Here is a 25,784-nt window from a genome sequence, read left to right on the forward strand (position 1 = left end):
AGTGAGGTTGGTCTGTTGAAAATCCAAATGTCACCATTTTTTTTTCAAAAAAGATTTTAAATATTAATGGTGAAGTATAAATGTGCTTAGGTTCTGGATCACTATCAATTTGAATGTAAAAATTCAAACCTTTTCACGGAGCATGCTCTCTGGCCTTTAACATTTACAGTTCCCCTTCACGCAGTCACATCCTTATGTTATTTTCCTTGAAGGAATGTTGGATTTTACTTACAGCTTAAGTTATAAAGCCCCTGTAACTATTTGTTTTCACACGTCATAGGCTCATAATCAGTTGTCAGCTTCATTGAAGTGTTTGATCAGCTTTTGCTAGTTTTCTCGGTTGGCACATATTTGACCACTGCTGAAAGCCCTACAGTCTCCTCCCTGAACTCTCTGTTCCTCTGGCCTCTTGTGCATCCCTCCCCACCATTGGTAGTCGTGCCTTCAACCGCCTAGGCCTGTAGGGGGTGGCGTGTGCGCCCAGTCAGCTTCACCTCTGACTGTCCCTTTTGAGCGGTTCGAATTGCTCCCACACCCCTGGGTTCTAGACACTGGACTTGGGTACAGGCGGCGATACAGAAAATCGAGTAGACAAGTGGTTTGGTGTAAGAAAACCAAGATTTTATTAAAAGAATACAACAATCTTATGAAAATTACTGGTATGAATATACAGGCATAAACAATTACACTTCTATGGGAATGGGGAACACAGCACATCGAGGGAAAACAATTACATTAACAATCCCCTTATCCTTAATCCCACCCCCTATACCTAACTAGGTTAAGCTATGAGGGGCCAGGAATTCATGCTCACCAATCCAAAACCTGTTGCTTAAACGGTTGAGAGTTTTGAGGTCCGCTCCCGCTGTCCTTTGGGGTACCCCGTCGCCACGTGGTCTCAGGGCGCGGCGCTGAAGTTGTTGATGCGAAGCACCCTCCTTTTTCCTCCGCTACCGTTGTCGCCTCGTCGCGATGGGTTTTCTTCTCTCGGGTGGTTGTTGGCGGTAATGTTATGGTCGGGGGTCGGTTGGCGTTCTTTATCGCCTAGATTTTCCTACCCATGCTCCGAACGCTATTTTATCTTTGGATGCCAATCTATTCGCAGTGTTCAACAACATGCAAAACGCCAGCTTATAACTAGGCGTTTTTGTTCTCCTAATGCGTCTTTCGCTGCCCTTCTCTGCTTTTACCGGTTTACCACCTTCTTCATCTCGTCTCGTCTGCCCGTGTGTGTCCTGTGTGGTTTTCGAACTCTGGTCTCATTCTCCTCCCGTGCTTGGCCCCGGTGTAATGGGCGTCCTTGGTTGTTGAGCAGTGCGGGGAGCGAGAAGAGAGCCCACCACGAGGCCAGGGCACGAGAACGAGCAGCGGCAGGCCAAAAGCCAAGCGATGAGCGGCCAGAGCAAGAGAGCGCGATTGCTACTGATGGGCCTACAATTATACCCTTTCTTCAACTCCTTATCTGCGCGCCAAATCAGGTCAGTCCATTGTTTAACTTTTGGCGGGCTTGTTTAAATGATTACAACCATCTACTATAACAACCTTTGGAGTGGTTGTCTCTGGGTCTAATGGCCCCGATGTCCTGGTTGTTTGTCATGGATAAGACTTAATTGTCCCCATCCTGACTTGATGGCTACTGTGAGCCGCTACCCATAAAAATATACAGAAACCTGATGGCCTTGATGAGGCCCATTCTAACCTGATCTGTTTCAAGGCGAATGGAATGCATATTCTGTGTTTGCTTTGTCTGGCCTCACAGAGGCCCATACATTTTAAGTTTTGTCTCCGCGCCTGCTTCTCTGCAGAGCCTTGCTTTAAAATACTGTCAGTTTTGGTCACGAGGTTACAGAAGCCATTTTGGGCACCCTGTTTTTAATAATATGTCCAAACAGGGTCCCTTGATCCATAATTTGGGGAGTGTGGGAATTTTGAGAACCCTGGAACTTACAGGCCTCACTCTCTGGAATTCCCTCCCTAAACCCTTCTGCCGCTATCTCCTTTTTAAGGCAATCCTCAAAACTGACCTATTTAACCAAGCATTTGGTCAACCCTCCTAATACCTCCTTCTATGTCTTGGCATCCATTTTTGTCTGATTACGCCTCTGAAGCACCTTGGGATGTTTGTTCTACATTTAAGGCGCTATATAAATGCAAGTTGGTGTCTTTTTTTGTATTTTAATACTCCTGTGAAGTATCTTGGGATGTTTTACTACATTAAAAGGCGTTGTATAAATACTTGTTATAAATGCAAGTTGTTGCTTTCTCTCAAGTGACCATAAGTAATCATTGGTTCTTGCTCCTAACAGGTGGCGAGTTATCCTAAGTTATCTCTGAATATGAACAGCGGGTCCTATTTTCAATGTCTTTACTGTACCATGTTCATTTTAAGAATGACAAGAATATTGTTTTGGGTCAGTGAAGTTTTGCCTTTTTAAAAAAAAAAAATGCATTGGATTTTTTTTTGCGGATTAGGACGAGTAAATGAAAGTAACATTTCATTAAGTGACTAATGTTGGGTCTGACTTGGAGTAAAATGCTCACCTTTTGATTTGACTGCAGCTGCAGAATGCTCCAGAAGTTAATTGTTAATGGTCTTTACAAGGAAACTTTATTGCTAGTGTTCATTAATCCAGTTTTGGAGTGACCGAACTGATGGGAGCAAACAAACAGTCCGTTAGCTCTTTCCACTGCCATCCCTCCACTCTGTTGCTAAAATGAAAGCCAGGAATTTCAGTCCCTTTCTCCTCCAAAGCATGGGCTTCTCAGTTGTCAACCCTTTTGAAACCTGGGGCAGTTTCAGGAACCAATTGAAGCACTTGTTTTCCACCACTGGGTTGCTGGCAATTGGAGACAAGGTTGGCAGTGCAAGTACACGAGCCTGAAGTTAGACAGATGTTGGCGTAGAATTTGCGGTTGGTAGGGGCCATTATACCGCCTCTTGAAATTGACAAGTTCGGGATGCGCATGCGCTAAATCTTGAACCTGCGATCTGTTAGGTTCCGACTTGACAGATCATTAGTACGATAGCAAAATACTGCAGATGTTGGAAATCCGAAATAACAACAGAAAATGCTGGAAAAACTCAGCAAGTCAGGCAACATCCGTGGAGAGAAATTTGAGTTGACGTTTCGGGTTTGACCCTTGAAGAAGGGTCAAACCCGAAACGTCAACTCAAATTTCTCTCCACGGATGTTGCCTGACTTGCTGAGTTTTTCCAGCATTTTCTGTTGTTATTTTTGACAGATCATCTGCTGCGACTGTATTATCCTCCTTGCTGGCGCAGAGTTTGGCTAATTGCCCAGCAATTATGCAGGAAAATTTTACAGCTGATGCAAACAGACACAGAAGCCTGTTTGCACAGCGTAGGGGGAGTGGGTGGGGGGATATGGGTGAAGCATCAAAACAGCAGCTTGAGTGCTCGAAGGGATCTGTGTTTATTTTACCATATACTTTGCTGAAATGGCATGTTTTACAGCACATCAGGGCAGTGAATGGGTTTGACTGCACGTCATGATCAACTTTCTCAGAACTGCAAGTTTTAAGTTGTCGTTTCAGTGCTTTTAATTGAAGATTGGAAAAAAAAACATTGCATTTCCATATTGTGGGTGATGAGGTGCTGAGCTGAACCAGGGATAAGTAGACCATGTTCACTTGATTATTATGGACTACCACTGTTATCCCATGAGTTAGATAAATGGTGTAATCTGTGAATTTAAAATTTGATTGATATCGGGCATCAGAGATTTCTGTTTCCTGCACACCACCCCACGTGATCGCAGGTACGCTTATGCACACGATGCGCCCCTGGAATCCGTGATGCACTATGCCGTGCACAACTCTGCAGTGTCTGACAGCAACTTTTCGTTCGGGGCCTCGCACGAGGGAAGTGCAGATTCCGTTCGGAGGTCAGTGGCGTACTCCATAGCTACGCCACCGACCGCAATTTATTTTTAACAGGTAAGCCTCCTCAGTTCCCAGCTAAGTGTGTGGAAAAATGAATTTTGGAACAAATACGAGGCACTGCAGCTTCAATGTACAACTGACAAGTCCAACATAATTTACGCTTTATTTATGTAATGAATTCCATACCCCTTCTGCATTCAACCTTCGTTGCAAATGTATTCTTTTACTTATTGTAAGCTGTGGCTCAGTTTGTAGCACACGAGTCAGAAGGTCGTGGGTTCAAGTTCCACTCCAGCAACTTGAACGCATAATCCAGGCTAACACTTCAGTGCAGTACTGAGAATGCCGTCTTTCAGTTGAGACGTTAAACTAAAGCCCTGTCTGCCCCCTCGGGTGGACGTAAAAGATCCCATGGCTCTATTTTGAAGAGGAGCAGGGGAGTTCTCCCTGGTGTCCTGGCTGATATTTATCCCTCAACCAACATCACTAAAAAAAAAAAATAGAGATTATCTGTTCATTTATCTCCGTGATGTTTGTGAGACCTTGTGTGCAAATTAGCTGCCGTGTGTCCTACATTGCAACAGTGACTACACTTCAAAAGTATTTCAGTAAAGCACTTTGGGACGTCCTGCAGCTGTGAAAGGTGCTATATAAATGCAAGTTCTTTCTTTCTGCTTTATTGGTTCCTCAGGCTTGGTAGCACAGATTGAAAAACAGTATCTTGTTAATGAAATAAAAACAGAACATGCTGGAAATACTCAGGTCAGGCAGCATCTGTGGAGAGAGAGAAACAGTCAACGTTTCGGGTCGATGACCTTCTGTCAGAACTGGAAAACGTTAGAGATGAACAGGTATAGAGGCAGGGAAAGGGCGGAGGGGAGGAAAGAACAAAAGTGAAGGTCTACCTCTGTAGTTAAAACCTGTTACATATCTAACTTTTTCCAGTTCTGACAAAAGGTCATCGACCTGAAATGTTAACTTTGGGGTCGATTTTCCTGAAGCTGTCGGGAAGGAGGTGGGACTACAACTTTCGGGTTTTAGTCCCGCCTACATCGACGTCCGGCCAATCCGCGCAATTTCCCCTTGATTGACCTTGTTGAGCCCGCCCAGCGGGCTCAGCAGGCCAATTAAGGGCCACCCGGCAACAGGTGATGTCACAGACTGCAATTTCATCTGTCGAGTTCTTGACAGATGAAATATCAGTGTTTCACAGCTGTTTGAAGCTGTGAAACACTGACAGTCTGAGTTCTAACCTGAGTCCTTCTGCACAGACTCAGTTAGAACTCTCAGCAGCACTCAAAGCTGAAGGCTGTCACTTTTCACAGATTGCAGCCATGCAGCCATTCAGCTTTAAGTGCCGGCTGAGTGATGGGCTCCCAACGCCTACAGGAAGAAAGGCCGTTAAGGTAAGTAAAAGTTCTTTACACACTTTAGACACACCAAACACACTTACCTTTGCATTCATGCACCCATCACTCACCTGAGCACCGACATCGCAACTCCTTCAACCCGACGGCCCGCCTGCTGTAACCTGGCGTGGTTTGGAGCCGTCGGGAATCCCACACAACCCCTCAAAATAGGGATTAGGCTAAAAACTGCCTGTTAGCTACCTGTTAACAGGCCGTTAATTGGCACTAATCGCTTCCCGCCTGGTTTCGGTGGCTCCCAGTGCGGGGCGGGTACCCGCCGCCCCTGAAACTTGCGTGGGGCGGGGTTTTGGGCGGGATTGTGTCGGGACCCCCAAATTTGGGATTCCCCCCCCCCCCCCCCCCCCCCCCCCCCACATGCCTGAAACCCAACCTGACTGCTCCAGGAAAATCGACCCCTTTGTTTCTCTCTCCATAGATGCTGCCTTACCTGCTGAATATTTCTAGTATTTTCTGTTTCTATATCAGATTTCCAGTATTTTGCTTTTGTATCTTGTTAGTGAGCTGGACTATAGCCAATTCATAGAGTCTCCCTAGAACCCATTTACTCGGTCTGAATGCCTTCCCGTTTTTCTGTAATTCAATACTACTGCAGTTTGCTCCTTATCGAGCTGAGCTTCATTCAAGGCAATAGTAAAAAAGAATGTATTGTTCACCTAGCTTTGGAATTGCCCTGGTCAAGAATCTGACCATGGCCTTAACCTGCTGTGCTAATGAGACGTTGACTAGACAGTCTGCAGTAGCTTGAGAAATAGTTTGCTCCATTACAAACTGACTGAAGTAGGACAAGTCACACTTTGAATTGGATGAATCTCCATTGTAAATTCTGTGAACAAAGGTTAACGAGCAGGACACGCGCCAGCTCCATAGTGAGAGCGGCCTGGGTGTTTCCTATCTCCAATTTCATTTCATCTTGTTAAAAGTCAAAAATAATAATCCATTTACCAGAGCAACCCTCAATTCACCAACGCAGAAGGATGTGCTTCAGTTCAACCATTGCCAATACTGTGATGTCACATCAACAGCTGCCACTGCCCCTACAAGGATTTTAAAAAGAAAGTTAGAATTAGATAGAAACATAGAAAAATAGGAGCAGGAGTAGGCCATTCGGCCCTTCGAGCCTGCTCCGCCATTCAATATGATCATGGCTGATCCTCTAGCTCAGTACCATATTCCCGCTCTCTCCCCATAACCCTTGACGCCTTTTGTGTCTAGAAATCTATCTCCTTAAATATATTCAGTGACTTGGCCTCCACAGCTTTCTGTGGTAGAGAATTCCACAGGTTCACCACCCTTTGGGTGAAGAAATTTCTCCTCATCTCGGTCCTAAATGTCCTACCCCGTATCCTGAGACTGTGACCCCTCGTTCTAGACACCCCCCCCCCCCCCCCCAGCCAGAGGAAACATCCTCCCTGCATCCAGTCTGTCTAGCCCTGTCAATTTTATATGTTTGAATGAGATCCCCTCTCATTCTTCTAAACTCGTGAATACAGGCCTAGTCGACCCGATCTCTCCTCATACGAAAGTCCTGCCATCCCAGGAATCAGTCTGGTGAACCTTTGCTGCACTCCCTCTATGGCAAGTATATCCTTCCTTAGGTAAGGAGACCAGAACTGCACACAGTACTCCAGGTGTGGTCTCATCAAGGCCCTGTACAACTGTAGTAAGACATTCCTGCTCCTGTACTCAAATCCTCTTGCAATGAAGGCCAACATACCATTTGCCTTCCTAACTGCTTGCTAACTAATTAGACTTACAAATGTTTACAACTCTTAATGGGAAGTTTTGCCTTCGTAAAATGCATTGTGAAAAGTTCAGCCGTGTACTGTGCAGGGTTGCCAACTTTGGTTGGATGTACTTTGGTTTCATCGCCTGCCCTCTCACCTCCAACCACCCCACCCAATCAAGCAGCCTTTTGTCCCCATCTGCGATATTTTTAAAACTAATAAAAGAAAAGTGTTCAAAGAAAATGAAAAGAACACACAATTTCTTTTAACACTCCTATGATTTTTCTCTCAGGTTTTGCATTCTATTTTAACATCTATTTTAAAACTTGAGCCATGGCTCAGTGGATAGCACTCTCGCCTCTGAGTCAGAAGGTCGTGGGTTCAAGTCCCACTCCAGAGACAAGCCCATAATCCAGGCTGACACTCCAGTGCAGTGCTGAGGGAGTGCCGCACTGAGGGAGTGCCGCACTGAGGGAGTGCCGCACTGTCGGAGGTGCCGCATTATGGATGCAACATTAAACTGAGGCCTGTCTTCCCTCTCTGGTGGACTTAAAAGATCGCATGGCCCTATTTGAAGAAGAGTAGGGAAGTTCTCCCCAGTGTCCTGGCAAATATTTATCCCTCAACCAACATCACTAAAAACAGATTATCTGGTCATTATCTCATTGTTTTGATGGGATCTTGCTGTGCGCAAATTGGCTGCTGCATTTCCTACATTACAACAGTGACTACACTTAAAGTACTTCAGGACATTCTAAAGCGCTTTACAGCCAATGAAGTTGTGAAAAGTGCCATATAAATGCAAGTTCTTTCTTTAAAATGCAAGCTCCCTCGAACAATTACAGACTCCGTGATTTATATACAAATAGGCAAAATTCACTTAGCAGCGAGTCCTCTTCAATCCTCATTAAGTTAAATGTAACAATGCTTTCAGGGATTAAGATAAAATCAATACCAGAGCTGAAACTAGCTTACAAGAAACACTGTTAAGCTAAACTCTTTCCTTAGATTTATAGTTTAAAAAAAAGTATAGACAAGTTATTCCATGGCAGTATATTGTTGATCCCATCATAGACAAACATAGAAACATAGAAGATAGGAGCAGGAGTAGGCCATTCGGCCCTTCGAGCCTGCTCCGCCATTCAATGAGATCATGGCTGATCATCCAAATTCAGTACCCTATCCCTGCCTTCTCCCCATATCCCTTGATCCCTTTAGCCTTAAGAAATATATCCAACTCTTTCTTGAATATATTTAATGAACTGGCCTCCACCGCCCTCTGTGGCAGAGAATTCCACAGGTTCACCACTCTCTGGGTGAAGAAATTCCTCCTCATTTCAGTCCTAAATGGCTTACCCCTTATCCTTAGACTATGGCCCCTGGTTCTGGACTCCCCGGCCATCATAAACATCCTTCCTGCATCTAGTCTGTCCAGACCTGACAATTTTATAGCTTTCGATGAGATCCCCTCTCAATCTTCTAAACTCCAGTGAGTATAAGCCCAATCGACACAATCTCTCCTCGTACGTCATTCCTGCCATCCCAGGTATCAGCCTGGTGAATCTTCGCTGCACTCCCTCCATGGCAAGAACGTCCTTCCTCAGGTAAGGTGACCAAAACTGCACACAATTATTACGTCCGTGAATGATTGAGACACGGACAGCAGGAGTGGAACAAAATAAGTCCTTGCTGGTGGAAGTCAATAGTGAAACTGAAACAACAGAGGCTCACTAGCGCCTTTTATACAGGGGTGGTCACTGCCGGTACTGCAGTCTGAGACCAGTTATTCTCTTAAAGGTACATACACAACAATTCCTCCCCTTTTAGATAAACAGTACATAACATTCATTTAACAACTAAATGATAACTAATTACAATCACAATTACTGTTGCTAGATACATTGGTTAAGTTTAAGCAATTATAAGTTCAGTCTTTGAGGAGGCTTCCTGATTCTGTCTGGATAACGCCTCTTTGGGGTATCCGGTTCTTCTGGCAATGATGAGTCGGGATCAATGTCGTTGTTTGGTTCATCTGCTTCCAATATTACCGGTTCTGCGGTAGCTGCAATTGGAACGTCGATTTCATTACCAGGTGTATCAGATCGTGGTGTGGAGTTGACGTTTTCCAGTGACTCTAGAATCTGGTCAGCATGGCGTCTTACAATGCTCTCCCCAACGTCCAAGGTATACATGAGAGGTCCTTGTCGTGTACAAATCGTTCCTGGCTAAGCTCTTCATTTTTACCCCACCCAGATGACCCTCATGAAGCTCATTGAGCACGCTATCCATCAACTTAGGTGGAATTACTACTCTGGATCCACACATCAAGGTTCCTCTGCACACTGACAGCTGTTCTCTTCTCGGCGAGAATGCTGGCAGCAGTGGTTCGCCATGTGCTGGCCATCCCTTCACCGTTAAATCATAGACCCGTGATAGTGTCGGGTCATTCCGTGTTTCCTTTTCTATATTTCCATTCGTCACAGAGAGACATTCGACTATGGTCGAGTGGAATAACTCCATTGGATCCACTGCAAGGTCGTCGTCTTCCACCGTCGGCAACGGTAGACGTGACAATCCATCAGCATTTCCATGCTGTTTAGTTCCTTTGTACTCGATGTCATATTGGTGTGCCCCTAGGAAAAGGGACCATCTCTGCAGCCGTTGTGCTGTCATTATCGGTACGCCCTTCTGAGCGTTGAAAATGGAGACAAGAGGTTGATGATCGGTTAGTAGAGTAAATTTTTGACCGCGCAGGTAGTGATTGAACTTCTTCACCCCCCACACTAGGCTGAGGGCCTCTGTCAATCTGGGCGTAGTTACGCTCGGCAGAAGTTAATGAGCGTGACGCAAAAGCTATCGGCCTCTCTGAACCATCAAGGAATTTATGTGACAGTACCGCCCCAATGCCGTAGGGAGACGCATCACACGCCAGTCTGATCGGCAGTGCTGGGTTGTAATGAGCCAATACTTCCCTTGAAGTGATTAAGTCCTTACTCTTCTGAAAAGCACGCTTACAATCATCGCTCCATTTCCATGCTACCCCCATTCGTAGCAGGGCATTCAGTGGGTGCAGAATTGTCGACAAATTCGGCAAAAACTTATGATAGTAATTCACCAATCCGAGGAATGACCTCAGTTGCGACACATTTTCAGGCGCTGGGGCCTTAACAACCGCTTCAATTTTGTCAGGGGACTTATGTAACCCCTCTTCATCAATCACGTGGCCACAATACGATATCTGTTTCTTAAAAAATTCGCACTTGGGGCGGTTGGCTCGCAGCCCATGTTCCCGTAGTCTAGTGAGCACCTGTTCTAGGTTGTTAAGGTGTTCACTGTCATCTTCACCTGTTACAAGGATGTCATCCAAGTAACACTGAGTCCCCGGAATCCCTTGCAGGACTTGTTCCATCGCTCTTTGCCATATCGCCGGAGCCGATGCTACTCCGAATACCAATCGATCATACTGGTAAAGACCTTTGTGAGTGTTTATCGTGAGATACTTCCTAGCGGACTCCTCAACCTCCATCTGCAAATATGCTTGTGCTAGGTCAATTTTTGTAAAACGCTTCCCTCCAGACAGTGAGGCGAAGATGTCTTCTATCCTTGGAAGAGGATATTGTACTGTGTGAAGGACCGGGTTCACCGTCACCTTGAAATCCCCACAGATGCGAATCTTCCTTGGCTCCCCGGACTTATTGCTTTACGTTTTCTTCATGACAGGAACGATGGGTGTCGCCCACTCGCTCCAGTCGACCTTAGACAACACGCCCGTCTTCTCCAGATTCTCCAGCTCTGCCTCGACGGCTGGGCGAATTGCATATGGTACCGGTCTTGCTTTGAAAAACTTGGGAACTGCATTCTCTTCTATTTTTATCGAGGCGGTTACGCCTTTAAGCGTGCCCAGTTCTTGTTGAAATACCTCTTTGGCGTTAGCTAAGATTGTTGACAATCGTCCAGGAGTGATGTCTTCATCTTTTTTACCGTCCACCGTCATTGCATGAATGGAGTGCCAATCTAAGTTTATCTTCCTGATCCATTCCCGTCCCAATAACGGTGGTCCACCATTTGGCAGTATGTAGAGATACAATTTCCGTATTTTCTTGCCGTTGTATTCGACAGGCACCCTTTATTTTTCCTCTGGGGTATACTTTTTGCCCCGTATATGTCGTCAAGACGATGGATGTCTCTCTCAAGGGTATGTGTGAAAATAGCCGCTCGTAGTCTCGTCGATTCATGACGGTTAGCGCTGATCCTGTATCCAATTCCATTTTAACTTGGGACCCTGCTATCGTGAGGGTGACCCAAATGGTTCGGTGATCCTCTTTTGCGATTACATTGTGAAGTTTGAGACAGCTTAGTCTCCTGTTCCCGGATTCACTATTGCTCATCTGGTCTTCGGAACTACTGTCCGTCATCTTTTGTACTTTCTTGTACGGTTCCTTAGTAGCCTTTTTGTTGTCGCTGGTCTTCTTCCCAGACCTGCAAACTCGTGCAATATGTCCCATCTTCCCGCATTGCCTGCATATTTTGTCTTTGGACCAGCAGTCCTTCTGGTCATGGTTAGTTCTGCCGCAGCGATAACATTTTGCAAATCCCTGTGTCATTTCGTGGGTGCCGTATTCCTGTGGTTTTTGTTGAATTTCTGCAGCTCCCCTGGCTGCTGCTTCATACGATACTGCCGCGCTGAAAGCCTTATCTAGCGTCCGCTCTTTTTCTGAGAGTAACTTCTTTTGTGTTCCTTCACTCAGGAGTCCACAGACAAATTTGTCCCGTAGGGTATCTGCCAGTCCTGCTCCGAACTGGCAGTGCTTTGATAGCTTGCGTAGTTCCGTAAGATACTCAGCATTGCTCTCATCTTTGTGCTGAGTTCTCCTGTGAAATTTAAATCTTTCTGCTATCAACAGCGGTGCTGGGTTTAGGTGTTCCTGTAGGACAGCAACAATTTCGTTAAAACTCTTCGCCTTCGGTTTGGCTGGAGTAATCAGGTCCCGCAATAGGCCGTACGTTCTAGCGCCCATTAAGTTTAGCAATATCGATGCCTTTTTCTCCTCCGCTATTTCGTTTGCCTCGAAATATACCTCCACTCTTTCCACATACGTGGTCTAGTCCTCTATATTGTATTATCAAAAGCAGTGATACAGCCAGTCTTCGGCATCTTGCAAATCTAAAATGGCGCCTCCTGCGCTTTGCCTTCCCCGCTGTTGTTAGCGCTGCTTTCCATGGTTGCTTGCGCGTTTAATTTAAAAAAAAAAAAAAAAAAAAAAAAAAAAAAATATTTTCCTGTCGCGGAACAACCCTGTGGGACTCTTGCCTCCCTCTTCGCGGGTCTATACGCAGCCCGGCTTCGTAGCACCGGCCGCGCCCTGTGTGCGCCACCCTCTTCTTCCCGACAACGCTGCTCGGCCCCGTTGCAAACCACCCGCTCGAGTTCGTGACTGCCGCAGCCCAGGAAGGATCAGTGCACTACCTGCCACCAGCCCGATTAGCTGAAGCACCGTCGACAGGAACCAGGCCCCGCATCCGACAGCTTCTCCAGCAATCTTCAACTCTGCAACACAGGGCGGATGCCCACGGTCGACGCCCGTTTCTACTGCCTCTTACTTTCTTTTCTTTCTGGCCTCGACCTCTGCTCACTTCGCTGTAGGAATGGATCCCAGGAGGTGGTGTAGACTGTAGGTAGGTTCGTATCTGCTCGTCGCCAGTATTACGTCTGTGAATGATTGAGACACGGACAGCAGGAGTGGAACAAAATAAGTCTTTACTGGTGGAAGTCAATAGTGAAACTGAAACAACAGAGGCTCACTAGCGCCTTTTATACAGGGGTGGTCACTGCCGGTACTGCAGTCTGAGACCAGTTATTCTCTTAAAGGTACATACACAACAACAATACTCAAGGTGCGGTCTGTACAACTGTAGCAAGACATCCTTGTTCCTGTACTCGAACCCTCTTGCTACGAAGGCCAACATACCATTTGCCGCCTTAACCGCCTGCTGCACCTGCATGCTTACCTTCAGCGACTGGTGCACAATAACACCCAGGTTTCTTTGCACTTCCCCTTCTCCCAATCTATTGCCATTCAAATAATAATCTGCCCTCCTGTTTTTGCCACCAAAGTGGATAACCTCCCATTTATCCACATTATAGTGCATCTGCCATGTTTCTGCCCAATCACCCAACCTGTCCAAATCGTACTGGAGTTTCACGACATCCTCCTCACAGCTTACCCTCCCACCCAGCTTTGTGTCGTCTGCAAATTTGGAGATATTACATCCAGTTCCCTCGTCCAGATCATTAATATATATTGTGAACAGCTGGGGTCTTAGGACCGATCCTTGCGGTACCCCACTAGTCACTGCCTGCCACTCGGGGAAAACAACCGTTTATTCCAACTCTTTGCTTTCTGTCCGCCAACCAGTTCTCTATCCAAGTCAATACCTTGCCCTCAATCCCATGTGCCTTAATTTTGCACGCTAATCTCTTATGCGGGACCTTATCGAAAGCCTTCTGAAAGTCCAAATACACCACATCCACTGGTTCTCCCTTAGCTATTTTACCAGTTACATCCTCAAAAAATTCCAGTAGATTAGTCAAGCATGATTTACCTTTTGTAAATCCATGTTGACTTTGTCCGATCCTGTCACTGCTTTCCAAGTGCTCTGCTATTACATCTTTTCTAATAGACTCCAGCATTTTCCCCACTACCGATGTCAGGCTTACTGGTCTATAATTCCCCATTTTTTTCTCTACCACCTTTTTTGAATAGTGGGGTAACATTAGCTACCCTCCAATCCATGGGTACTGTTCCAGAGTCTATCGAGTTCTGGAAGATGACCAGCAATGCTGTATATTAAATAGAATTAAGTATTTTATGTTTGCTTTCTTCAGCCTATATATGTCAATGTGTTTGTGTCCATATGGCGGGTGCAAAGCATAGCTGTTGTAGTGAGTGTGAATGAGGCATACAGAAAGTAGGGTTACCAACCCTCCTGGATTGTTCTGGAGTCTCCAGCAATGAAAGATTAATCTCGAAGACACTGCTGCAAGGCAGCCCAGAAGATAAATTACAGAGACATTAAAAAAAAAGTATTGGAGATGGGAGGGGGCGGGGGGTGACGTTGGGCGGGGGGGAGACGGGCGGGGGGTGACGTTGGGGGGGGGGGGGACGGGCGGGGGGTGACGTTGGGGGGGGGGAACGGGCGGGGGGGGCGCGGGGTGGGGGGGACGGGGGGGGCGCGCGGGGGTGGGGGGGGGACCGGGGGGGCGGGGAGCGGGCGGGGAGGGGGGTGTGTGGAGAAAGTCTCTTTAACTGACGGGAAAGAATCATCTGATTAAAGATTTGAACAAAAGAATGAGAATTTTAAATTTGAGGTGTGGCTGGACCGGGAGACCAGAGAGCACAGGGATGAGGGTGAATGGGACTTGGTGTGAGTCAGGATACGGGCAGCAGAGTTTTGAACGAGCTGAAGTTTAGAGAGTGGAAGGAAACCGAATCTGAAAATTAGAGCTTGGCCATTCCGGAGTGAAATCAGGAAGCATCTTTTCACACAAAGGGTAGTGGAACTATGGAACTCTTTTCCCCTAAAGGCTGTGGATGCTGGGTCAATTGAAAACTGAGATCAGTGGCACTTTGTTAGGTAAAGATATCCAGGAAGCAAAGGCAGGTACATTGAGTTGAGGTACAGATCAGACATGATGTAATTGAATGGTGGAACAGGCTCAAGGGCTGAATGGCCTACTCCTGTTTCTATGTTCCTGTGTTCCAAACTCATCAATGCAGTGTCTTTAAAAAAAAAGTAAGTGTAGTTTGACTGCCGAAAGCAAGGATGTGGTGACAAAGATTTCTGGGGAGATTTCCCATGATGATCAAGGGAGAGGGTGAGGGGAGAATATTGCAGTGCCCAAGTAGGACACCTGGTACAGACGAATCTGCTAGAGTTGGGCTTCCTCTCCACCACCCCCACTTTCCTCCCTACCTATTCACTCCTGGTGTGTTAGGTTTGCAGTGATGGAGAACTTGCAGATTGGCTGGGTAGTCTTCCAGCCAAGTGCTGGTACTGCAAGTACAAGTATTTTCAGGCAAGCATTGGAAAGAAGATTCAGTTACTTGGTTGAGTTCTGCGGACGTCTAACGGTGCACTGGTGAGGCAGAGCCTCCAGATGAAGCTGCTACTGCAAGAAGTGTGATGAAAAGAGGGTTGCAGTTTTTTTTGGCACTCCAGAGCACCGGGCATGAATAGTCAATGCCACCTGCACCACCCAGAATGTAGTCGAGCTACACTGATAGGAAAATCGTAGGCAACTGGATTCCAATGGGGGAAAGGGTGCAATCATGTAACAACCAACTGATGCTGGCACTCCCCAATTTCCTGCTCCCTCCACACCCAACAACTCCTGACAGGATTGATTTTAGCAGCTGGCAACCCCTTCCCACCACTGTAACCCCGCCGTCTTGAGCCAAAACAATTGACTTAAATTACCAAACTGTCAAGCAACGTTAAGGAGATGCCACATCCATGTTTTACTTAGACCACAGGGCAGTGTCTGCCACTAATTTTTTGTTGAGTCACCGGGCTTGATTTTAACCTCCATCACCCAGGGAGAATGATGCATGGGAGTAGTTAAAATTAAGCCGAGTAAACAGACGGTCCTGAGGTCGCTCCATTTGCTGCCCAGTTATTTTCACTGACTCTCAAGTTGGCTGAGGCTCCTGCTACAGTGGTGGGGGGATACTTTATAATCAAAAGTTGTTGCCTGTTGGCATCAACGGCTCCACGACATAATCTTAAACCTGAAGGAGAGCCACGTACTGTCTGCAGCCTGACAGCAGAACCGTGGCCGGAGGAGCTGACTGGGCAGAAGAGGCCAAGTTGTAAGCAATGACTTCTGTCAGATTTCCTTCTGGGCCAGGACGAGCAGGTATGCTCCCTCCAGGCCCCGCAAAGAATCCTGGGCCTTCCCAGCTCTGGCCTCCACCATCGGATCGCTTCCAGCCTTTGCTCCCACTGACTGCCAGGGACTGTGTTCACGGGTTCCTGGCAGCGTCCCCATGACGATTAAATTCTGGGAATTTTTATGTTAATGAGGTCCTACAGTTAACGATCGGACTCTCCAGGTTCATTTCCCGCATTGGGGCTCGCGTGCACCCTTTTAGCCACCCACACCCCCCCCCCCCCCCCCTTTGGTTGAGGGTTACTTCAGGACTGTTAAATCTTGTGTTTCACAGAATTTCAGTGCATTGAGGTGCAAGGAGAAGTCGGGACATGATGTTTGCATTGAGAGGAACATTTAACATGATTACAGTATGTAGTGAAGGAGAAAGGTTGTGATGGAGAGTGAGAGGTTTTATGATCTGTCCCCACCAGGATCAGCTGCTCTTTTGTTCATCTAATAACATTCTTTACTAAGAAAATGGGGGAGAAATTCATCTCTTGGCCATCCATTTTACTGCCATAGGATCAGTGATAGACCTCCCAATTTCACGTAGTGATTTGCCGCAACCAAACTGCGCCAGAAGTTTTTCCAAACACCACATTGAGTCGAGTGACTTTCCATCATCCAGGAGAAATTCGGGTACAAACGGGTGGAGCTTTGCGCCGTGCAGTCTCGACCGAGTTGTAGCAGGCGTTGAGTGGCCTAACCGGCAATCCTTAAAGGCCCAGGAAATTTGCAGTTTTTATTCTTGTGGGCCCACTGCTCCTTCTGGGCCCACAAAAAACTGTCGCACTGCTGGCCACTGGATGGCCTCTGCCCCTCTTTTCTTCACCCTCCCCCCGCCCCAACCCCCCAAGACATGACCTGCCGGCTGACTCCGCATAGAATCTGGCCGATTCCCCGCCCTCACCATTTGGTGCCAACAGCTGGCCAGTGACATTTAAATGCGGCCCGAAGCCGAATTTGGCCCTCGGCCTCAGATCAGCACATGGAGCTGTTGCCCTGCTGACTTTGTTCCCGTTTTGAGCATAAGTCAAACTTCTCAGCAAATATCAATAATGAAAAATGTAGCAGAGTGAGAGAGGGATGATATGTGAGCCATAAGCTTTTGAGAGCTCTCCTATCCACCATAGGGACACATCTTTATATAAAATGTTAGAATGACCAAGGCAAGGCAGTATAGCTTTAAGAAATTGTTGACCTTAATTGCCTTTAATCAAGAATGACTCCCAGCCTGTATGGATCAAACACAGGGAAATAGTTCAGTTGGGAAGAGGAAGATATTGTGAGAAGGAGTTGGCTGCAAAGTAATCCCTAGTACTGTCTTGTTCATTGCTGCTCTTAAAGATGCAACTGCTGTGGGTGAATAAATCTCATTTGTTTTAAGCTCTCCTGTGTCTAATTAACCACTGGGTCCTGGGCCTGCTTCAGCTTGTTGCAATGTTTTGTCAGGTATTGAGAAAATACATTTTATTTGAATCTAATAGTAGCTTGGGGTCATTTGCAAATTTGAAATCTTGCTTGTGTTGGATTTGTATAAAAACTTAAAGAAAATATGGAGATTAAGCAGTCTATTTTTAAATTCCTACTTTATTACTGTTCTTATAGGCCTTTTGATCTGGTCTTTTGTAAAGTTACATTTTTTAATCTTCTGCAATCAATTTGCCTCATTTTAATCTTGTGGATATGACTTTTGACCGAACCCATCCTGTGTGTTTTATGTTTTTTCAGATGGTTAATGAAAATCATTTGCAAGAGCACATTCCAGGCGTTCATGTGCAGTAGTTCTGAACTGACCACCGCAGTACTGAACAAACCAGACATTCTGTTTGAATCAGGGAGCTGTGCAAATCTCAATAGGCAGTGGAGCTACTGCAATGGCTCGCCACTCAAAAGCTCCATTAGTGGAAGCCCCAGATGGAGGATGGGGCTGGATGATTGTCATCAGCTGCTTCTTAGTGACCATCTGCACGAGGGCAGTGTCCAGGTTTGTCAGTAAAACTTCTTGTGCTCATTATACGCTGCTCAGTGCAGGCTTTATATTGAATTTAGAACGTTCTGTTTAGAGTGATGTCTGACCTACATTTCTGTTCACTATTGGATGTGCAACTTTTGTTTGAACCTTGGGTGTGTCTTTTACATTCTTTTCTTGTGTGCATTCTGTTCCCTGACTAGACTGGTACAGCAGGTGCTGTACAAGAGCACGTTCCAGTGCTCTGAGGCATTGGTCACTGATGCTCCTGAATGACCAGCTTGAATTGACTTAGCATCTGCTTGTCTCTCCCTCTCACTGAAGCAGACAGGCCCTTGCAGTCTGGTTCATTGCGAGTTCATGGTGCTGGGGACTTTTATCCTACCGTTCCATGGAATAGTGTGGCAACAGACTGCCCCACAGAGACATCTTAAGTGTTCTGGATCACTACAGCTCTGACTTTAACTTGGAGCAGGGCTTCAGAACACTAAAAACTATTGGTTACCCGTTTCATTGTATTGTTGATGTCTAACCCGTATAACTCTAGGGTTACTCATTTACATTGTGATATTTTGAAACTGCAATATGATATTACATCATTTTAATTGTAATTCTGTAATTTATCGAAGTGTTACAATTTAATTAAAAGTCCCATTTTAGCTGATCCAAGAATCACAAGACATCATTGGATTGAAATTATAATGTTACTAGGAGATTTGTTTTTTCTTTGCTCTTCAATTTTTTCCTCCCCTACTCATCTGAAGCTGTTGCCTGCTTGCTGGAGATGGCTCCATGATCACTGGCTGCTCTCTGGTACCTCAACCAAGTGGCCATTATGTTGGAGCCTTGAAGGTGGTTATTGGGAGGATATTTGACCAGAGGGCATCACAGCCAAGGTGGATCTTGTCAAAAAGACCCATTAACAAATATACCGGGTATGTTTTCAAATTGGGAATGAGTAGCTGAGCCTATGTTTGGGGAAGGGGATACAGCTATTGTAATTGTAATACATTATTTCCTGATCTTCTAAGGGCATTTTGAATTTGTAGGACATTGAGTCCTTAATGGGTTGAGAGTTTAATCCATAAATGTAGGGTCTTCCCACAAATGTTTGACTTAATTAACAATTTTGTTTAATCTATCTACTAATCTAAAACCACTTAGTTACTTTAAAATAAATTTAAAAAAAAAAAAAATATATATATATTTAGTTTGTAGATCATGTATATTTAAGATTTTAATTGGTAATTGCATCAAATCTATCTGGAGAAATATGGAATTGGCTAAGGATTGGAACAAAATACAATTTGTAATAATTCTTAATCCAGTGTCTCACTTTGCTATTCATAAGAACATCACATTTGTTATGTTAAGTTATCCACTTTGGTAGGAAAAATAGAAAAGCAGACTTTTTTAAATGGTGAGAGATTGGGAAATGTTGGTGTTCAGAGGGACCTAGGTGTCCTTCTACACGAATCACTGAAAGTTAACGTGCAGCTACAGCAAGCAATTAGCAAAGCAAATGGTATGTTGGCCTTTATTACAAGAGGATTTGAGTAAAGAAGTCTTACTGCAAATATATAGGGCCCTGGTGAGACCACACCTGGAGTATTGTGTACAGTTTTGGTCTCCTTACCTAAGGAAGGATATGCTTGCCATAGAGGGAGTGCAATGAAGGTTCCTGGGATGGGGAGATTGTCCTAGGAGGAGAGATTGAGTAGACTAGGCCTATATTCTCTAGAGTTTAGAAGAATGAGAGGCGATCTCATTGAAACATACAAAATTCTTACAGGGCTTGACCGGGTAGATGCAGGGAGGATGTTTCCCCTGGCTGGGGAGTCTAGAACCAGGGGTCACAGTCTCAGAATAAGGGGTCGGCCATTTAGGACTGAGATGAGGAGAAATTTCTTCACTTGGAGGGTGGTGAATCTTTGGAATTCTCTACCCCAGAGGGCTGTGGATGCTCAGTCGTTGAGTATATTCAAGACAGAGATTGATAGATTTTTGGATATTTAGGGAATCAAGGGATATGGGGAAAGTGGAGTTGAGCCCTAGATCAGCCATGATCTTATTGAATGGCGGGGCAGGCTTGAGGGGCCAAATGGTCTACTCCTATTTCTTATGTTCTTAAAGTTAAGTCTGGTAATAGCGTAAATACCTTTTTAACAACATGATGCAATTCCAATCAACAACAACTACTTGCATTTACATAGCGCCTTTTAACGTAGTAAAACATTCCAAGGCACTTTACAGGAGCGTTATCAAACAAAATTTGACACCAAGCCACAAGGAGAAATTAGGACAGATGATGAAAAGCTTGGCCAAAGAGGTAGGTTTTAAGGAGCATCTTAAAGGAGGAAAGCGAGGTGGAGAGGTTTGGGGAGGGAATTCCAGAGCTTGGGGCCTAGGCAACTGAAGGCATGGCCGCTAATGGTGAAGCGATTAAAGTCGGGGATGCGAAAGAGGCCAGAATTGGAGGAGCGCAGAGATCCAAGGGTTGTAGAGCTGGAGGAGTTTAGAGATAGGGAGGGACGAGGCCATGGAGGGATTTGAAAACAACGATGAGAATTTTTAAATTTTGGCGTTGCAGGACCGGGAGCCAATGTAGGTCAGCGAGCACGGGGGTGATGGGTGAACGGGGCTTTGTGTGAGTTAGGATACAGGCAGCAGAGTTTTGGATGAGCTCAAGTTTGCAGAGGGTGGAAGATGGTCAAGAGAGCATTCGAATAGTTAAGTCTAGTGATAACAAGCATCGATGAGGTTTTCAGGTGAGGCAGTGGTGGAGTTGGGTGATGTTAGAGGTGGAAGTAGGTGGTCTTGGTGATGGAGTGGATATCTGGCTCAGAAATTCCACAAATTAAACCGTGGTGTCTCATTCCTGCATGTAGTGAATTGTTCTTGGAAATTATAAAAATGCCTCTTTCTTCATCCTTAAATCTAGTTGGTTAAGGAGATAGACTGTTGGTCCTGTTGTTCACTGAGGTCCCAAATGCCCTATTGCCCTCACCACGCAGTTATCAGCTTGCATTTCCAGCAACTTAACGATGCAAAACATTTTCTGGCTGAAGGGTGCAGGAACAAGTCTTGGCAGATGCCACGAGATGCCCCATTCCAGCAAGTCCAGGCCCATCGAATTCTAGTTGCCCTATCTTCCTTTCCTTGTACAATTTTGTGTGGGTCTCACTAAACAAATTTCACAGATACAAGTTGAAAATGTCCTTTTAAAAGATCTGCAAAGAAGCACACCAAAGTGTTTATTAATGAGGTGTACACCCTGCCCCTCCCCTGCACAGACGGCCATAATCAGTTAAGCATAGATTTATACTTCTGCTTCTTTTAAAACTTAATTTCCTTTCTCTCTCATTATTACTCAACTCAATTAATTTTTTGTTAAACTCACTGGAGCAAATCATGCAACTTCTGATAAAAGCAGCAACATGTGAATTGTGAAATTAAAAAAAAGTGAATGCTGTGAAATCTGAAACACAAAATTGCTGGAAAAATCAGCATCTGTGAAGAGAAATGTTGGCCAAACTTTTTGGATAGGGAACCTTTGGCAGAACCAGAAAACTGAAAATAAGAGTCTCTCTTATATAGGACTGAACAAAACCGAAAGGGTCAAAAATAGGCCATGGGCAGGAGTCACATTTACTAAATAAAATTATAAAGAGGCAGTTAATAGGTTTAATAGCCATAATTTTTAGGGGTTTATAAAACTTGCAAAGGGTGAAAAATGCTAATGATCATTCAGGTTGTGAAACATCATTAGAAAGACAAAAGGGCCAAATTTAACTCTGGGTAGGATTTCGGAGATGCGGGGGCCAAAGTGGGTAATGAACCATCCAGCTACCTCTCCCAGAACGTGAGGCCTGGGAAATTTTAACTCCCTGGCCTCATTTGCATGACCCGACTCTGAACCACGTCCGAAGACAACTAAGAATGACACAATCTCCATCGGGTGGGAGACAAAATTGGTGTGGGGTCAGGCCATGGAAACGGGCCCCGGCAAAGTAAGTACGGATTGGTGGGGGTTGGCAAGTCCACGATTGGGGGAGGATGGGAAAACCTGGGGTAGGGGACGTCCATGATATCCTTGTGGCATCAGGAGGAGTGGTTCTGCCCCTCATGGCCCACAAGGAACCTTTAACATTTTTGAAAAAGACCACATGCTTGGGCCTCTTGTGGTCTGGATCAGGATGCGACACTGGCAGTTAAGTTAGGCCCCCAATCCTCTGGGGCGGGTGGCCTTCCTGTGCCTGAATTCAGGCATGTAAAAATGGTGAAGGGCGGGAATGCAGATCTAACCTCCTCTTCCCCCCTCCCACCCCCCCTTGACCGCTCTGTTCCTGCTGGGTTGGGGTGGGGGTTAAAATCAGCTCTAAATTGAGTAAAGCACCTCCAAAATGGAATAGGATGCAATGGAATTTGAATAGAAGAAACTGGCAGGTAGATCAGGGAGACGGGCAAGGCCTGAAGTTACTAAAGGCATGTTTTTATTTTATCATTACTGCCTTAGCAAAGCTGAATGCTGTTCAGGTTAGCGTTGTTGAGGACTGGTGGAGAGGGTCCCTCCTCATTGAGTGCAATCAGTGCTCCTTTTCCCACTTCCCCCCCCCCCCCCCCCCCCCCCCTTAAGCCCCAGCAGCATATTTGGCCAGTAGACCCCTGAAGCCCAGACAATGTCCTGGTGATCTTTTAAGCTGCTGCAGGTAAGATCCTGCTCCTCCTGTGATTTACCCGCCCCACCCCTCCCCCAGCACGGCAGGTTCCCTGGTGCAGGCAGAAACCACTGAGCTTATTTTGTAGTACTCTTGCCTCACCTGGTAGATAAATCCTAAATCAGCAACTTGAGAAATAAGTATATTGAAAATATAACAACATTTATAAGAATGGGAAAAGGGGCAAAAACCATCAGGGTTCCTTTTTCCAGTTCTGACAAGGGTGGGGGTGGAAAGGGGTTTCCCTGTTTCTGCACCTGTGTGTATTGGAATACCTGGGCACAGTGAGTAAAGGACAATCAAGCAGGGAGGGCTGAACGCCAGTAAGGGAGCCCACCCGATTTTCCTCTATTCGCTACAGTTAAGGAATAAGGAGGCCATATATTCCTTGGATAATAAGTGTCTAAATGGGGTAGAAGAGCAAAGGGATCTGGGGGTACAGAAGTCACATCACTAAAAGTAGCTAAGCAGGTTAACCAGGCCATAACAAATGCAAACAAAACACTGGGGTTCATTTCTAGAGGGATAAAATTGAAAAGGAGAATTATGTTAAACTTGTACAGAACTTTGGTTAGACCACACTTGGAGAACGGTGCACAGTTCTGGTGGTCTTGTTACAAAAAGGATCTAGAGGCACTGGAGAAGGTGCACACTTTTTTTTTACAAAGATGATACCAAAACTGAAAAGCAAATCTATCAGGAAAGGATGACCTAATTGAGGTCTTGTAGTGGAGTCGAAAAATAGGGGCCATAAATATAGGATAGTTACCAATAAATCCAATAGGGAATTCGGGAGAAACTTCTTTATCCAGAGAGTTAGAATGTGGAACTTGCTACTACTGTACAAGGAAACATAGAAAATTAGGAGCAGGAGTAGGCCATTCGAGCCTGCTCCGCCATTCAATATGATCATGGCTGATCCTCTATCTCTACCATATTCCCGCTCTCTCCCCATACTCTTTGATGCCTTTTGTGTCTAGAAATCTATCTATCTCCTTCTTAAGAAAAAGAAGCACTATCTGTGGCTAACTAAGGAAGTAAAAGATGGTATCAAATTGAAAATTAAGGCATACAATGTTGCCAAGATTGGTGGGAGACCAGAGGATTGGGAAATTTTTAAAAACCAGCAAAGGATGGCTTAAAAAAATAAGAGAGAAAATCAATTATGAGAGTAAACTGGCAAGAAACATATTAGAACAGATAGTAAGAGCTTCTACAGGTATATAAAAATAAGAGGGTAGCTAAAGTAAACGTTGGCCCCTTAGAGGATAAGGCTGGGGAATCAATAATGGGGAACGGGGAAATGACAGAGACTCTGAACAAATATTTTGTATCTGTCTTCACGGTAGAAGACACTAACAACATCCCAACAATGGATAAGCAAGGGGCCACGGAGGGGGGAGCTAAAGACAGTCACTATCACTGAGGAAATAGTACTTGGTAAAATAATGGGACTAAAAGATGACAAGTCCCCTGGACCAGATGGCCTGCATCCCAGGGTCTTAAAAGAAGTGGCTGCAGAGATAGTGGATGCATTGGTTGCAATATACCAAAAGTCCCTGGACTCTGGAGAGGTCCCAGCAGATTGGAAAACCGCAAATGTAACACCCCTATTTAAGAAATGAGGGAGACAGAAAGCAGGAAATTATAGACCAGCTAGCCTAACATCTATCGTTGGGAAAATGCAGGAGTCCTTCATTAAGGAAGCAATAGCAGGGCATTTGGAAAATCATAATGCAGTCAAGCATGGTTTTATGAAAGGGAAATCATGTTTAACAAATTTGCTGGAGTTCTTTGAGGAGGTAATGAGCAGGGTGGACAAAGGTGAACCAGTGGATGTGGTGTATTTGGATTTCCAGAAGGCATTCGATAAGGTGCCACATAAAAGGTTACTGCATAAGATAAGAGCTCACTAGGTTGGGGGTAATATATTAGCATGGATAGAGAATTGGCTAACTAACAGAAAGCAGAAAGTCAGGATAAATGGGTCATTTTCCGGTTGGCAAAAGGTAACTAGGGGGTGCCACAGGGATCTGTGCTCGGGCCTCAACTATTTACAATCTGCATTAAGGACTTGGCTACATTACACTCGGTCCGTTCATCCAAGTTTGCGGATGATATAAAGATGGGTGGGAAAGCAAGTTGTGCAGAGGACTCAAAGAACCTGCAAAGGGATAGAGACAGGCTAAGTGAGTGGGCAAACATTTGGCAGATGGAGTATAATGTGGGAAAGTGCGAGGTTATTCACTTTGGCAGGAAAAATAAAAAAGCAAATTATTATTTAAATGGAGAGAGATTACAAAATGCTACAGTTCAGAGGGACCTGGGGGTCCTTGTGCATGAAACACAAAATGTTAGCTTGCAGGTGCAGCAAGTAATCAAAAAGGCAAATGGAATGTTGGCCTTTATTTCAATGGGGTTGGAGTATAAAAGCAGGAACGTCCTGCTACAACTGTACAGGGTATTGGTGAGACCACACCTTGAGTACTGCGTACAATTTTGATCTCCTTATTTGAGGAAGGATATACTTGCATTGGAGGCAGTTCAGAGACGATTCACTAGGTTAATTCCAGAGATGAGGGGGTTGACTGATGAGGAAAGGTTTAGCAGGCTGGGCCTATACTCATTGGAATTTTGAAGAATAAGCGGTGATCTTATTGAAACATATAAGATACTGAGGGGGCTCAACAAGGTAGATGCAGAGAGAATGTTTCCCCTCGTGGGGAAATCTAGAATGCAGGGGCATAGTTTTAGAATAAAGGGTCGCCCTTTTAGAACTGAGATGAGGAGGAATTTCTTAGGGTCCTAAATCTATGGAATTCTCTGCCCCAGAGAGCTGTGGAGGCTGGGTCATTAAATACACTTAAAGTGGAGATAGACAGATTTTTGCAAGATAAGGGAGTGAAGGGTTATGGGGAGCGGGCAGGGAAGTGGATTTGAGCCCAAGATCAACCATGATCTTATTGACTGGCGGAGCAGGCTCGAGGGGCCAAGTGGCCTACTCCTGCTCCTATTTCTTATGTTCTTAAATATGTGACTTGTCTTCCACAGCCTTTTGTGGTAGAGAATTCCACAGGTTCACCACCCTCTGAGTGAAGAAATTTC

General features: G+C 45.3%; 1 protein-coding gene across 4 annotated transcripts in view; it reads left to right on the top strand.

Annotated features, from left to right (window-relative positions):
• The window catches only part of slc16a12b (solute carrier family 16 member 12b), a 141,982-nt gene that overhangs the window by 50,747 nt on the left and 65,451 nt on the right, over positions 1 to 25,784 (top strand). For all 4 annotated transcript variants that reach the window (XR_015079239.1, XR_015079238.1, XR_015079240.1 and 1 more), the window contains exon 3: positions 17,721 to 17,976. Coding sequence is in view for 1 of the 4 variants with exons in the window: in XM_085994838.1 (XP_085850964.1) it covers positions 17,867 to 17,976 (110 nt within the window). In the remaining 3 variants the exon portion in view is untranslated. The remainder of the gene's footprint in view (positions 1 to 17,720; positions 17,977 to 25,784) is intronic.

Source organism: Somniosus microcephalus, chromosome 8 (assembly GCF_052327205.1).
Source record: "Somniosus microcephalus isolate GS21.2 chromosome 8, FLI_Smic_1.0, whole genome shotgun sequence".
NCBI classification, from domain to species: Eukaryota; Metazoa; Chordata; class Chondrichthyes; order Squaliformes; family Somniosidae; genus Somniosus; species Somniosus microcephalus.